Below are 15,163 nucleotides of genomic sequence, written 5' to 3' on the forward strand. Positions count from 1 at the left end.
AAATGCATATTGATGTTGGTTAGTTCATTTAATTATAATTTTTGTTACCAAGATCCAGTCCCCATGGGAAATTAAAGCACTCTTATCTTACAACTGTCCCAAGCTTTAACCTTGCCAAGAAGAAATGTGAGTACATTTTCAGCATTGCAGACAGGTTACTGCTGCAGTTCTCCTCAGTTGCTGAGAAAAAAGTCAATTTAAGACACTCTTGCCACTCTCGCCAGCAGGTGATGTATTTTAGGACTGCTACCTTACTTCACATTATAAAAGTGCCATCCCTCTCTACAGCACTGTACTATATCGAAAACCTACTATTTAAAAACAACAGTTCTTCTATTGTCAAGACAATCCAGGAGTTCCAAGACAATTTAAAAGCATTGTTTCTCATTCCTTCTCCCAGGTCATCAGACTATGGCACCACTTACACAAAATTGAACTTGCAGCCTGGAGTCAATACTGTCATCGGCAATTTCTATACCTGCCCAAATAACAAGAAGAAGGTAAGCCTCAAGTGATGACAATCTAACTGCCATACTTGCATATCCCATTAATTGTATCTTATCACTTAATTGTTTATTTTCTTTAGAATTTGTGAATTTCTGAGTTTTTAGTTAGGATGTTGAAATGTGTCAATACCAAAGTAATTATGCAAAATTGATAATTAGATTTCTTTCCTCTGCTTACGAATGCATGGAAGAGAAAACCCTGTTGGTACCTTGTAAGAGGGGTATTTTGATCTTAGAGACTTGGTGGTTGCTTCATAGTCTGCCGTATCCCAACTTCTTAGGTATTTGTGTCAGTTGTGGTTGGTGTTATTTAACTTCAAAACTTTATGCTTTATTTCTCTATGTCTTGACTTCATAGTCAACTTCAATAGTCCATGATCACACTTGTGTAAGTTATTTGTGCCTTAAGGTATATTTTGTCAATTGCTTGAACAGTCAAGAGGCACCATCAGTTGTCAATCAGCCCATTGGCTTTGCCACTAGGCCTGACTTATGTCTGTGCTTTCTACTTTCTTTTGACACTAGCTTTAGTGACCTTTCGGTGAATGTTTAGAAGGATCATCTTGTTACTGTGCCCACTGAAATAAAGAGGATCCGTCCTATCTGAATTGCTATTGTTCAGAATTGCATATGATAGAAACTGAATTATGGGAGAATATCAGGCCTTGTGAATGCATCTGTCTATGTGAATAAACTGGTGTGCAGTGACTGAATTACAGTTTTACAGAAACTAGATGTGACACATAAATGCATCTTTAAAACATTAAAAAGTTCCAGCATGCTATATTTATATCACATGTTATTGTTGTTTTCAAGAACTCAGAAGCCTTAACAGGTAATAGCCCATTAATGCATCTAATAGTGGAGCCTGTTAAATCCTAAGCAGGAAGAGTCACTTCTGAGCCTATTTGCACCTGCTGATTCAAACTGCTTTGGCATAGCAACTGCTGTGAGGATGATAAAAGATGCACTAAAGCCAACAGGATGAAATCAGGATGTAATACTAGCCCTTTTCCCATTTCTATTCTGAAAGCATATGAGAATATGTTTTCTTTAATGATTAGATGATTGTTTGGAGGTGGAAAATGGTGCAAAATTTGTTCACAGAAAGTTCGCAATATATTCCTCAAGCAAAATATGTATTTGAGACATTGGAAAACTTCAAAAAATATTATTTACATTGTCATGATTAGTTAATATACTAAATCAGTAGGACAATGTGAAATTATATGGTTGCCATTTAGAGTGCTGTTCATAATTGAATGTGAGTGAAAATGGCATTGCAAAGATTGCCCTATGTAAAGAACAAGCTTTTATTTGGTCAGCAGAGAGAAGGCGCGAGGAGTAGTGTATTAATTGGGCATCAATGAATGTTAATAAACTATTACCAGCACGGTTTCTAATTTTTAACCCGGTCCGGGAGCCTTGAATAAAGTGAGGATATGGGCTATAACCAAAGGCATTTTTAACTTGTTCTGATCCCTATCTAGTAATCTTATCCCACACTCCAACTGAATAGTAGCACCCACTAAAACACTACTAGGTATCTTTAATGTAGAAAAAAAAAACTATGAGGAGGCATGCCACAAAATGTGGGTGGTCTATTTTTCCTTATTTGGTTTATCTTTGGTACTTGAATAAAACCCACACTATTCTACAGAAACACTACTGTCTAGTTCTGGATCTCACTAATCCATATTTGGTGTATATAGTTTGTTAGAGAGGAAGGGTTAGCAAGCTTCATTTTCCTCCCTCCCCTTTTTTGGTGATTTAGACTTAAATAAGATGTCCAGAATATTGACTACCAAAACATCATGAAGGTAAACATATTTCATATAAGCACAGATTTACTATACTTATTTCCACATCTATGTAACATGACAATTCATATATTGTCAAAGGTTCACATATACTCACAGAAGATGCAGTTCCCGGCGAGGCAGCTCTTGCACTTAGTCATAAATGACAGCGTTCGCCAGAAAGCAATGTGGGTCACCATCTGCAGGCAATTCTTTGTCCAAGCATCATAGAATTACTGTAGCACAGATACATGTTAAATAATAAACTCTGATAAACAAGATCAGGGGCCCATTTCACATTTTGAGTAACAACAGTTCTGATCTTCAATCCCCAAAACTGAAACCTAACACTGCATACTTGTTTCACTTTATTTGAGTCTTGCTGTCGCCTATGTGACTAGCGGTATATGTTGAAACGCTGCCACAAAGTAGTGCTTTATAACCCAGTTGATTAGGTACATAACTGAACCTCCATGGTGAGAGGTGCCTGGACAGACCTTCACTACAAACGCCCAGTGAAACGGTGGCTTTGGCAAGAGATATGATTTTTATACTCATAAAATAATTCACTACAGGAATCCAAGTATCTGGTGAATACCATCAAATACCATCAACTTGTTGACAGGTTGCTGTTCATGCTTATAAGTATGAAACAAGAAAGACATGGTATAGAATCTGCTGGAATGGTTTACAAGATCTGCTAATATATCCACTCCTTCCCCCCTGTCTTCACATCATACACAACAAGAGCTATTGAAAGAGAGACAATTCCCTGACCCAGAATTTGGTAACTGACAGGACACTTCTCAATGATGCTTCGGACAATAGCCAAGTCAATAGATATATAGATAGATAGATAGATAGATAGATAGATAGATAGATAGTGTGTGTGTCCATTACATCTAGCCATGTCTTGCATGCATGTGTGAGTGCGCTCCATTACAGCTAGGCAAATCTTGCATGCATGCTGGAGGTTCAGATGCTTAACATTCTTTGCCTCTGCAAGATGGTGCAAATCTCATGAGAGATGAAATATTAATATAACATTGAAACACTCTCCCCTTCAGCCAGCTTGTCTAGGTATGAGGAAAGGCAAATGCATTTAACTGGACCATTTACATTAAAACTCGAGTTATATCAAATAAATGCAACTATTAGTCATGCGTTTTGCTTGTTTCAGGTTAGGAAGCCCTGCAAGGGGCGCACCACTTGGACTTAGAAAAGAGCAGGTTGCGGTGACATAAATTGAACTGACAGAAGACGATCTCAAGTTCAGTCAAGTCCCTTTTATTAATAATCCACTTTTAGCTTCACTTTGTATTTCCTTGGCCATATCATAGTCCTGCTGCCTTCTATACCGTTGCACTTTGGTTATTTTCAAGGGTTTCATTTTTTTCAATAAGATTTCCCACCTACACACCGAAAATAATTATTGACCTTCAGTTTTAAGTTTTAAATACAAAAATGTACATTTAAGCTGTGTTCAGTATGTGATTGACACTCTATAAGAGAAATGTTTCGCCAGTCTGCAGTGGAAACGTATCATCAAGGTGTAACCCCTTAAAATGTAAATTCTGTAGTAGTAAACGAAGAGTACTTTGTTTTAATAACAAGTTCAATAATATAGACGAGCACAAATATCGACTCCACAATATCAACTACAACTATACTCTGGTGGTAAACATACAGGGAAGAATACATTTGCGAATTTTAACTCCACACTGAATTTGGCTTAATATTGCTGTGGTATATTGGTCAGGATGATGTTTCCACCATGATACTGACACCCCCAGCCTGACCCAGTGCCAGATCTTTCCATGCTTCATTTGACAGTGTTATTATTGTTACGGGTGTCATTCCATACCGCTTAACAAAGACCTGTGAAAACGAAAGGCAGTTCTTCTCTTCATCCTTGTTATTGAGTTATGATTAGACACAGCAATTTTGTTGTTTTTCTCTGTTACTTTGTGTAAAAGTAACAGAAAGTTAAGGTTTAACGTGTATTACTTGCGTTTATAGTTTTAAAACGCATTCGTATAAAATGTGAAAATCTGAAAATAAGCGCCCTATTTAGAAACCCTGTAGTCAGCCAATAAAGGACATGAAAAAGTCAATTTTAAGTTGGGAGGCATGTAGGAGAAGCAAATAAGTGTCCACCAAAACCTGTAGGTGACCTTCAGCACATAAGTCAACAGCCACAGGCATGCAATCCCATCTAGCGTTATCAAACTCATTAGTGAATTAAAAAGATGGAAGTCTGATACTGTATGGTTACTCTTCCCGTTGCAACAAATTAGTAGCTTTATAAGTATTCTGGAAGAATCTCAGGAGTAACTAAGGAAAACCGCTTCAGTCATAGATTTCCTTTGCACCAGAATTATTCTTTTGCAATTTTGAGTGCTCAGTTGAACCGCAAATGTGCATTTGCACATGAGAGAACAAGTTTCCCTTTCATGCGTCCGGTTAAATATTGTATGGTGGACTTCACTTTTCCACATTGGAGAATACTAATTCCTTTCTATTAATCTGAGCTGAATGACATGTGTTTGAAGGTTGGGTGTTAGTCCAGATCTCAGGAACTCTGCTAAAAACGCAGACAATGCTGCAAATACAGAAAATGTACCGTCCTGAGGCCTAGTCCACATTCTTGAGAGCACCTTACCAACTATAGACTGTGAAACAGGATGGAGGATTTACTTTTACATGCTTAGTACACGTCCTGCTGTAATTCCTATATAGCAATTAACTAACGAGGGATGTCATTAACAGATTTGCAAGCCAACCCCTGCACCAAGTTAGTCCACCTTCAGATTTCCTACTCCTAAACCCAGCAGAATGTGAATTTGGGCAAGTTACCAAAATAAGGAAATAATGACACAAATGACACAAAGTGGTGTGAAAATACACATTTCTGTGATTATCCCTCATCCACCGGCCCCTATAAGGGTGGGGCAATGCTGTGGGGGGGGGGGGGGGGGTGAGGAAGAGGATAGATGTGGTAGACACAATTATCTTTAGGGGTGGAAGGGAAAAGGAATTAATGACTGACTTCTAGTAGGACCCTGATGGTGTCCTTAGAATTCACCCTTCCCTGAGTTATCAGCATCACTGGATGTAGTAACGTTACACATATAAAGAGGGTCTTTCTGCACAAAATTCTTTGGTAATTCATCCCTGTTAGTTTAAGGTCGTTTTCTTATGTAAGCACGGTTAATGGCAGAGCAGTGAACCAAGTTATCATTGACAAACGGATCTTAAAGTGCAAGACATAGGGTATGAAATGCATGCTTTTAAAGTCACTGGCAAGTTTTAGTTATAACATTCTTTCTGTGTGTAAGGGATCAGCAAATCAATCTTTGCTGCCAATGGCGCATTGACTTCAACAGCTCAAGTTCATTTATGCTAAGAGGATCTGACAAGCTGTTCCGAGCTCGGTTAGGTCACCTCACTGAATAATCCACTCTTGCTTTTGCAGTATTTTCTATTCGTACGCCTTACCTTGCTGAAGTTTTCATCTAATAGCTCATTCTTTTTTACCTTACTGTCAGTTTCATTCTCAATAATGGCATTGTCGAAAAAGTTTAAATTTAGTAAGATGCCTAAACTTTATATAGATGAAGAATTATTCGCATTTAATTTCTTTTATGTTATACATTCATTGGACATTCAAAGAACCTTTATCAATATGTGCAGTTGATATTCTATGTGGGAAATTGCGAGTTTTCACAACAGAAAGAAAACCAACCCTGAAATGTCACTTTTCTGATTGATATTTGTAAAGGGGCTGTATGTCAGGCATTGAGCTGAAAAGGATTGTGCTGCAAAAGTATTGTAGCCAGAATATCTCCTACGAAAATATTCTGAGAGTAAATATGCATGTATATATGTATTTGTGTGTTTGTGTATATATGTATTTCTATATACATCTATATCTATCTATCCATATATATATATATATATATATATATATATATATATATATATACACATATATATATATATATAGAGAGAGAGAGAGAGATTGCACCTGCCGATAGCCAGTAGGTAGTTATAGTTACAATCAACTTTTTCCATAGACAGAGTGTTTTTTGTTTTGCTTACAACTTTGGCATTGTTTGATTAATATTCACAAATTTTTCAAAACTAATGCAACAGTCAGTTCAGCTGCTATGTTGTAAATTTCAATTCAACGAGTGGGGGCTGAGAAAAAGGGGGTGACTCAAAACACTATTTGCCCATTCTATGCCTACAGGATTTTTTGAACTTTTGAACACGACTACAGTCCAAACTGCTGAATGGAGTTACACCAAATTGGGCAGGAAGCTAGATCGTGGTCCAGGAAGTGTGCTTTTCATAATTTGGTTTAAATCTGTTCAGTAGTTTTTGAGTTAATGAAGGTTAAAAAGATAGATATCTAGGGATGCAGATCCTCTGCAGATCCACTTGCGGAGGATTTGGAGATCCGGGGAAAAAGCAAGGCCCAGATTGGCTTGCTGCAAACTGAAAGGAAAATTACGACCACCATATTGTCAGCCTGGGGGAGGTAAAAATAAAGTGTAAAAACATATAAAGGGTCAGGATACCAGTCACTGCATGTGGGGGCTAGAGGGGGCCGGGCCGCTCACGGGGGGGGGGGAGATTAATAAAATAATATAAAATTAATATATATATTTTTTAAACTTACCTCCACTCCTGCGTAACCGCTCCTCCGTCTCCTCAGGCTGCAGGCACAGGATTCCAGCCTGCCCTGCGGCCAATCCAGATGCTGCTCAGAGCAGTGTCAGGTCTGGCTGGCAGCGCCCAGCCAGGATGCTCCCAGGCAGACTGGGAGCTTCTGCCTGCTCTATCCAGCCTGGCAACACAGTGCTGGGCTGGATAGAGCACACTGTGCATGTGTTTGGCCAGTCCGAGACGGCCAGCCAAACACACATGAGCTATGGGGGGAGTGCACGTGTACTCCCCTCAGTGCTCGTCATCCCCAATGCTCTGCCCCTTTAACAATGAAAGGAGAATAATCCTACTTTATTATCCTTTCATTGTTAAAGGATTTGCATCGCTTGCTGCTGGCGGGAGGGTGTCAATTCTCCTTTGCCACAGCGGAGGAGCTGCCACTGCAGGATACAGGTATCCTGACCCCATAGGACAGATGGAGGGATCCCTTAGGGAATGGAAAAAATACACCCACTGCATCCACCCCAAATTGCACACAGCAGAAGACAGTAGTTAGATTAATGTTTTACCCGTACAAAACCATAGAAATTCAGTAGTTATATTTATAATTATAGTTATACTTATCTGAAGGAACTATAACTTGTGCTGGGAAGTAACTCTAGGCTTCTTAACATAAGTATAAGTATAACTATAACTGCTAAATTTCTGTGGTTTTGTGTGGGTAAAACATCATCCTAACTATAACATCCCTGTAACCTTAATTTTTTCCAGTGAAAAAAAATATATATATATATATATATATATATATATATATATATATATATATATATATATATATATTTATATATAAATAAATAAAACAAAAGTTAAAGGGATGTTATACTTAACTATAACTCATGCCCTCACCAGGCTTTGCTAGTTTTCAACACTGTTAATAACTCAGAATAACTGTAACCTGTTCCTGCCATGGGGCCTTGTTTAGGGTCTGGCAGATGTGGGACATCTGCCACAAGACAGTGAATGTCCCATTTACCAACCTTGCTGCTCACCAGTCCTTTATAGAGGGGTAGAAAAGATGGGGTTTCACACATGGGGCCTCCACTGGCTCTGAAAGTCGAATGTTCAACCCCCTTTAATCAAAGCAGCTACCTTATCGGGGTCACATTTTCATTCTCATAAAAAATGTTCATTGACCAAGCCAATCTTAATTCACAGAAACTTGCTTTGATTTAATAACATAGTAGATTTGATGCTCTGTGCATATTAAATGTATTTACATGAGTTCTGACAAATTAGTTATAGTGTACATGGAGATGACTGAATTGAGAAATGTAGTCAGTCCAGAAGCAAATTCAGATCTTTTTTTGACAGTGCATTGCAAAAAAAACAAAAGTCAGTCATCTTTTAGGTAATATAAGAATTAGTACGAACATAATGGAAGCAACAGTAAGAACCGTATACACTTGCTGTGCTTCCCACAAGTTATTGGGTTATTTAGACCCTGTATAACTATGTGCAAAATGCTCCAATCTTTCTTTTTTCTGTAAGCAACGTTCAGTAGAAGGTAATTGCCCATGCATTCATAAACGTATATTCTTGCTTATGAAACCTCTACTCTATGAAATAATATTACCAAGTTGTTAGTAAAACATGCCTTTTATGTTCATGGTCAACTTTATGGTGTTGCAATACCCATGGTGCACCTAGGGTGGCCCCTTAACATTGACTTAAAACATTGTTTGGTCATAACATCATGGGCAAAATATTGTGACTACAAAAATATTGTGGACAAAAACATCAAAGGGGAAGTATACCTTTTTTATAGTTTAAAATATAGCTTACTATAGTATTGGCTTTATTATACTGTTCTATAGTAAGGTACTATGTTTTTATTTCATTATTTGTGTCAATATGATTTTTTTTAATTTTTAAATAATATCATTGTTTTTTTCAGGTTGTTGTGTTGATTTGAGGATTGGGTGTGTAGTATGTTTAAATAATTTTAGTATTTTATATTTGTTACATGTTTAATATGTTTTCAAAATGTTAATTATATTTTAATTTGGAGTCTGAGGTACTAGTATTTTAAAGTGTTAATTTATTCTCTTTTTAATTATTTGGTCAAATTAATTGATCATTAAAATAAAAACAATAAAGTAGATTGAATAAAATATAAATACTTCATAAAAATCGTCGTTGAAAAAAATCACAAAGGATAAATAAACACACATTAAATAATACAGCACAGTATTCATCTAACCACTTACAATAGCACCAAGGCTAAATAAACTAGCATAGAATCATTGTGCAATAAGTAAAACAGAGCAGATTCGCCATGCATATATCAAATAGCAAGAAATAACAAATGTAAGTGACTCCATTGTATCAGATAAAAAACATATGAATGTCCTCTGTTGGGCGAGTAATCAATAACAGCCTACAGGCACGAATAATCCATTTTCTTATAATCTCCTTATAGCCTCGACTAAAAATAAGAAATGTTCCGGAGATTCAGGGGAAACATTATATGCTGGGCAAAAGCAATATACTACACTTGTTTTCCAACTTGCTTTTATACTATTTACTGAAAAGATCTCATATCTAAATTTTAGATACAGGGATCTGGCATAAACTGGTTCAATGTGATCAATAAAGATTTCAAATACTAAATCGCTTTTAAAAGTAAGAAAATGATTAATCAAAGAACCATAGGGAGAAAAGGTAAACCAATAATTTATAACATAATCCCAGTACCTTCCTTTTAATGTAACCATTGAACCGCTAATCATATTTTGTGGGTTCTTCCAGAAGTCTTCCAATCCCAAATTAAATAACCAGGTCCTCACAAATCTTAACCATGGACTAGTAATGTCCTTGTCAAGAAGTATTACATCATCAAGTTCCTGTTTAATAGGGATTTCTGACTTCCCCGTCAAATCTTAACCCAATATACAAGTGGTTTAAGGGCAAGAACATGTGAAATGGTTTTTAGCCCTAAATCAAGGCGCATTAGAGTGAGCGGCGCACTCTGCATCATTGAAAATAACGATCTTACAAACATATTTTCAATTCTGTCTAACTCCTTTACTAACTCAACCCCTCAAAGTTCTGCTCCATACAGGGCTGCACCCAAACCTTTTACACTGTACACTTCTAAGACTGGGCATTTGGATGATAGACAGATCGTTTCCATTTCCTCAAAATCGCTGACTCTTTAGGATCTGGGCTGACCAAGATTGATTGCTAGACAGCCTCACACCCAAATAGTCAAATTTTTTAACTTGTTCAAAGACTTCATCACCAAGCTTGATTACTCCTTTAAGAGACTTATGCAGTTTAAACACTGTGAATTTGGTTTTCGTACCATTTATTAGCATCCCTGACAAATTCACATGCTTTAATAAATGTATTAAAGATATTTTGCAATCCCATCGGGCTCTTGGAAACCAGAAGCGTATCATCTGTAAAAAGAAGGGAGAACCACCAATACAATCATCCAATGTACTTATAACCCCATTTATATATAATGTAAACAACACACACAACCCTGACGTACCCCATTAGACACATTAATACCATCAGTTAGTTCCCCACATTCACCACATCTTAGTTTGGCAAAATTTCAATCATACAGGCGCATTACTAAATTCAATAAGCCTTTAGGCATACCCAGCTTGCCAATTTGCTTGATTTAATTAGTGAAATGCATGCACACGTAATGCCTTTTCCAGTGTTTAACCCTCCTCGAGCGCACTGGCCAACTACTGAAAACATAGGAGGCTCCGTGTTTTCCGTATGGTTTCTGGACTACTTTTTCTTTTTATTTCATAGGCAGCGCAATTTCGCTGGGCAGTAGTCGAGCGCTTTGCATGTCATCGACCCTGTGACATGGATATTTGCACTTTTGCCAGTTACATGGATAATTGCACTTTTGCCGGTTACATGGGTAATTGCACTTTTGCCAATGCGTTTCACTTCAAGCGAACTTCTGTTTCCTTTTGTGTGTCTGCTTTGTGCTCATGGCGGCCATCGGCTTGCTTATGTGAAACTGCTTTACTTTTCATTTTCAGTTTATGTGGCAAGAAAAGTCTGGTTAGTTATGTGAAACTGTTTTATTTTTGATTTTCAGTTTATGTGGCAAGAAATGTCCAGTTAGCAGTTTACAACACTAATAGCTTTAACTCCCACAAACACAAGACTCATTGCATTGCAAATTCTTGTATATAGGTAGAGTTTCTGCACCTCTCCAGGACTCCACTATGTCGGCCTCCCTGCTATCGTGTTTGCTACCCTATTATGAATAAAGCTCCAAATCAGAGGTTCAGAGACATACAGATCTCCTGGAATGTTATCAAATCCAGGAGCTTTTCCCTTTTTCAGATTCACAAGGGCCTGCATGGTTACTTCCATTTAAAATACTATTCATTGCTCCCTCCACCAGCATGGATCTGTAATTTTTCCTGTTTCCCCCACATAAGTTGTAGGGCTGTCAGGACAGAGAGAATACAACTTGGGAACGTGACATTCCCAGACATCAGGTATGATATAGAAATCATCTTCGGAAGTTACATGGAAAGAGGCTTTAGCTAATAAGTGGCAGAAAAAAATGTTGGTCTTTCAACTGGGCTGCCCTGGTCAAATCCCGCCATCGCTCCTCCTCCCATTTCTTTTTTGCAGAGGCTTGGCAGTTCTTATTTATTTTCCTTGCTATCACACTTCCTGATGGCTATCTCTTCTAACCACCTGCATTAGCATGAGCTTGGCTTGCTTACGGTTCTCATTGAACCACTGGGCTGACCTAGGATTAACAACTAGATCTAATGCTGAACTATAAAAGAAATCCTTAATACATTTACCATATCCCAAATTACCCTCAGAACTGTCAAACCATTTAAACTTGGATCCTCCAAAGGAACAATTGTGTTTGCCAATACATTATAGAGTTTGGTAACAGCATCCCTGTTTTTCTCTAGCTGAGGCCATGTGATCCTCCTGCCATCATGTGAAGTGATCATTGGAACATCCTCCACACACCTTTTCAGTTCAATTGTAACGGGAAATAGCTCTTTTAAGTTAAAAACTAAGGCTTTTAGGTCACTATCCCACCACTCCTCAACCCACATGTTGAGCAACATATAGGCCAAAGATCCATATCAAGAAGGATATAATATATCCTACTTCTGGACTTTGCCCTTTTAAATGTATAATTTACCCCTTTGTCAGATGTTGTTCAACCATTACAAGCCCTCAATTCATTCCTTAAACTAATAGAAGCCAGTTGAGCATTTTTTAAAGTTTTTTTTTTTATCACTGGCACTGGCAGTTTAGGTATACCCCTTTCCTCATCCTTCTCCAGCATCAATTTATGAATGAAATCTATGGGTTCAAAATGTATATTCATATCTTCTGCAATTATCAAGGAATTCTTAGAATCTTCCCTATCTAAGAAAGCTGATAGCATTTCAAGTGTCTCAGATTCATGATAAGTAAGGGGTTTAGTTGAGCGATTATAGATGTTAATTAGTCTCAGCTACCTACGTCCTTTATTTTGTTTAATATCTACCCCCAAAATGCCCCTAAAGAAAAGATTCAGACCTTTAATTTTACATGCTAAAATATTTTTCTGCCAAATTATTAGGCCACCCCACCGGGCGCCCTTTCTCTGAGGGCCTAGCTTTGACAATGAAATTGACATAGCGTGATTTATAGACCGGTTTTAGGGACCAGGTTTATTGAAACAGACACACATGAAAACATCTATATATTTACCCCATTGTGGAACAGCCAATTTTGAGCTTATCCCAGCTAGGTTGGATTACATCAACCTACAGCTAGAACAGCTATCACCATTCCCAATATTCCCTTTTGGCAAGAAATTACAATTTATCCCACTACTCAGGCAAAAAAGGTCCTACCACTCTATTTAAAATTCCATCCAGTTTTTCTTTGGGGGAGGTGGGGGTAATAAACCAAAAATCCAGTTTGGGGGCTGACTCGATCAAGCCCTTATCACAACCAAGAAACCCCAGATTAACCTTTTACCCTGTTTGTCTCCCATAGGTGTCCATCATGAGTCAATCAACCTCACTGAGAGAACTACGATCCCCCCTTACTACCTGAGGGTAATGAGTGTTATTAGAATGGATCACCTGGGGGTGAGAATTACTATGTGTTTCGCACCACTTCATAATAGGAGGGTTTCTTTTGAATTGGATTTGCGAACCACCAGGAGGACAAGAGCGCAGCTCTACGTTAACGAGGCCTTCAGCAAGCTCCTCCTTAGTTAGATCAATAGAAATGTAATCAAACTGTGAGTTAAGTACACCGCATTGCTCTACTTTAAAGATATCTGCCCTAATCACTGAGTAGCAATGTCTAAAATTCCTTACCCAATGGAATACCTTATTTTTAAGAGATTTGTGGCCTTCAACCATCCCCCCTTAGCAGCTTAGGTACATTGATCATATACACCCTTTTAGTAATGGGACCAGATAGACGATTACCATGGGGCGGCCCAGCAAAACTAAACTTTGATTAAGATCGTGACTTACAACAATACCCAATTTACTTCTCATACTTTGGGAACCATGGTAATACACAGGATTCCCACAATCACCACCGATATACATGCCACATTTGGTACATTGCGGGACATTAGCAGAACAATTCTGATTTCAGTGCAGCCTATCGTCACCACTAGCATCCCTGGAATTAGTCCTCCTAGAGAAGTAATCCCTTTTTACATCAAACATCGTTTCACTGTCTTAACAGGGCAAGACACATTCTCTCCTTCTATCCCCCTGGGGAGTTCACGTAGTTTAAAAGGCTGGTTGCACTCACATAATCTAGATTCCAAATATGCATGATCATGCTGGGTCTTAGTAGCTAGTTGAGGGTGCAGTCAACTTCCGGTCAACTTCCCCACAGCGTCTTGTAATTGTAACACTTGAGAACACAGGGAGAAAATTTCACCCTGCCTTTCATGAATAAGACCTCTTAATTGCTTAATTTCATCTCCCGCACTCACTGGGCAAATAGCAGCAGCCCCATTCAAACTTTCAATACTGTTTCCACAAGCCCTCAGTTCACTTGAATCAGTAATAAATGGACTGTAGCAGTTGGAACACTCCACATTGATAAAAATAAATTCTTGTTCAACAACTGATTCAAATTCCTCCAATGGTTCATTGCTCAAAGTCGAGGTCGGTTGAGAACCAATATCAGGAAGATCTTTAGGGTGTGAGATTTCTGCCATGCTAGAGTGAAGCACTTGATTTAGTCTATGATCTTTTTTTTAAAGTCCACAATTTTAGGAGCATTTGGCTCAGTTGGCAACTTCTTCCCTTTTCCCAAGATAGTCTCAACCTCACCTATGAGGCTTTCAACTTCATCAATGACACAGTTCCCCACAGCATGCTGAGCCAGCCTTTTCCCTTTCCCATCACCCAGGGAGCTGGAGCGGGCTTTCCTCTTTCCCATGAAGCAAGGTATGTCAAAACCAAAATGTATCTTCCAAATCGAGTATTCTGTTCAGGGAACAACAGCCTCATTGATATAATTGAGGCAAGGGCCAAGTGGTCGGCCCTGTCCTACCTGGCACTGACGGGCACAGGATGGGCCTGCCCTTTGCCCGTGCACGGCCCATGAAGCGGGCTATAGGAATTGAATAGATGCACCTGGTGGCGCCAAACAGAAAGTAGCACTAAAGTAATAATTACTATTATTTGATTAATTGTTATATATTTTTTACATGCTTAATAAAGTTTTCAATTAGTTCATATGAGTTAATTTAAGGCTGTGGAGTTTATTGTGGGATTGGGTGGGTAGTGTTTAATTAAAACATTTCAATTGATAAATAATACATACATTATTCAATTTTTAATTCATTTTATATCTATAAGTTTAAATATTTTTAATCAATAAAATGTTTTATTTAACCTTTTGTAAACTACTATATTTATGAACTTTTTATGGATAGGATTGTTTATTGGGATGTCGGTGGGCATTGTTACAAAGACGTATGTTAATTATTGTTACTTGTCTAATATTTTAACATTTTTACTGTTTGATAGTTTTGATATATAGTTTATTTATTTTTTCAAGTATGTGGGGTATATTAAGGTAATTAAGGGGTAGTGTTTTTACAAATAGTTAAGGGATAAATAAATAATATACTGTAATGAAAGA

At 37.8% G+C, this 15,163-nt stretch overlaps 1 protein-coding gene across 7 annotated transcripts in view; it reads left to right on the plus strand.

The window, feature by feature from the left end:
* Window positions 1-15,163, plus strand: part of SORCS2 (sortilin related VPS10 domain containing receptor 2) — a 1,939,515-nt gene that overhangs the window by 772,742 nt on the left and 1,151,610 nt on the right. For all 7 annotated transcript variants that reach the window (XM_069203288.1, XM_069203250.1, XM_069203258.1 and 4 more), the window contains exon 3: window positions 401-500. In XM_069203288.1, coding sequence (XP_069059389.1) covers window positions 401-500 — 100 coding nt within the window. The remainder of the gene's footprint in view (window positions 1-400; window positions 501-15,163) is intronic.

Source organism: Pleurodeles waltl, chromosome 1_2, assembly GCF_031143425.1.
Source record: "Pleurodeles waltl isolate 20211129_DDA chromosome 1_2, aPleWal1.hap1.20221129, whole genome shotgun sequence".
Taxonomy (NCBI): Eukaryota; Metazoa; Chordata; class Amphibia; order Caudata; family Salamandridae; genus Pleurodeles; species Pleurodeles waltl.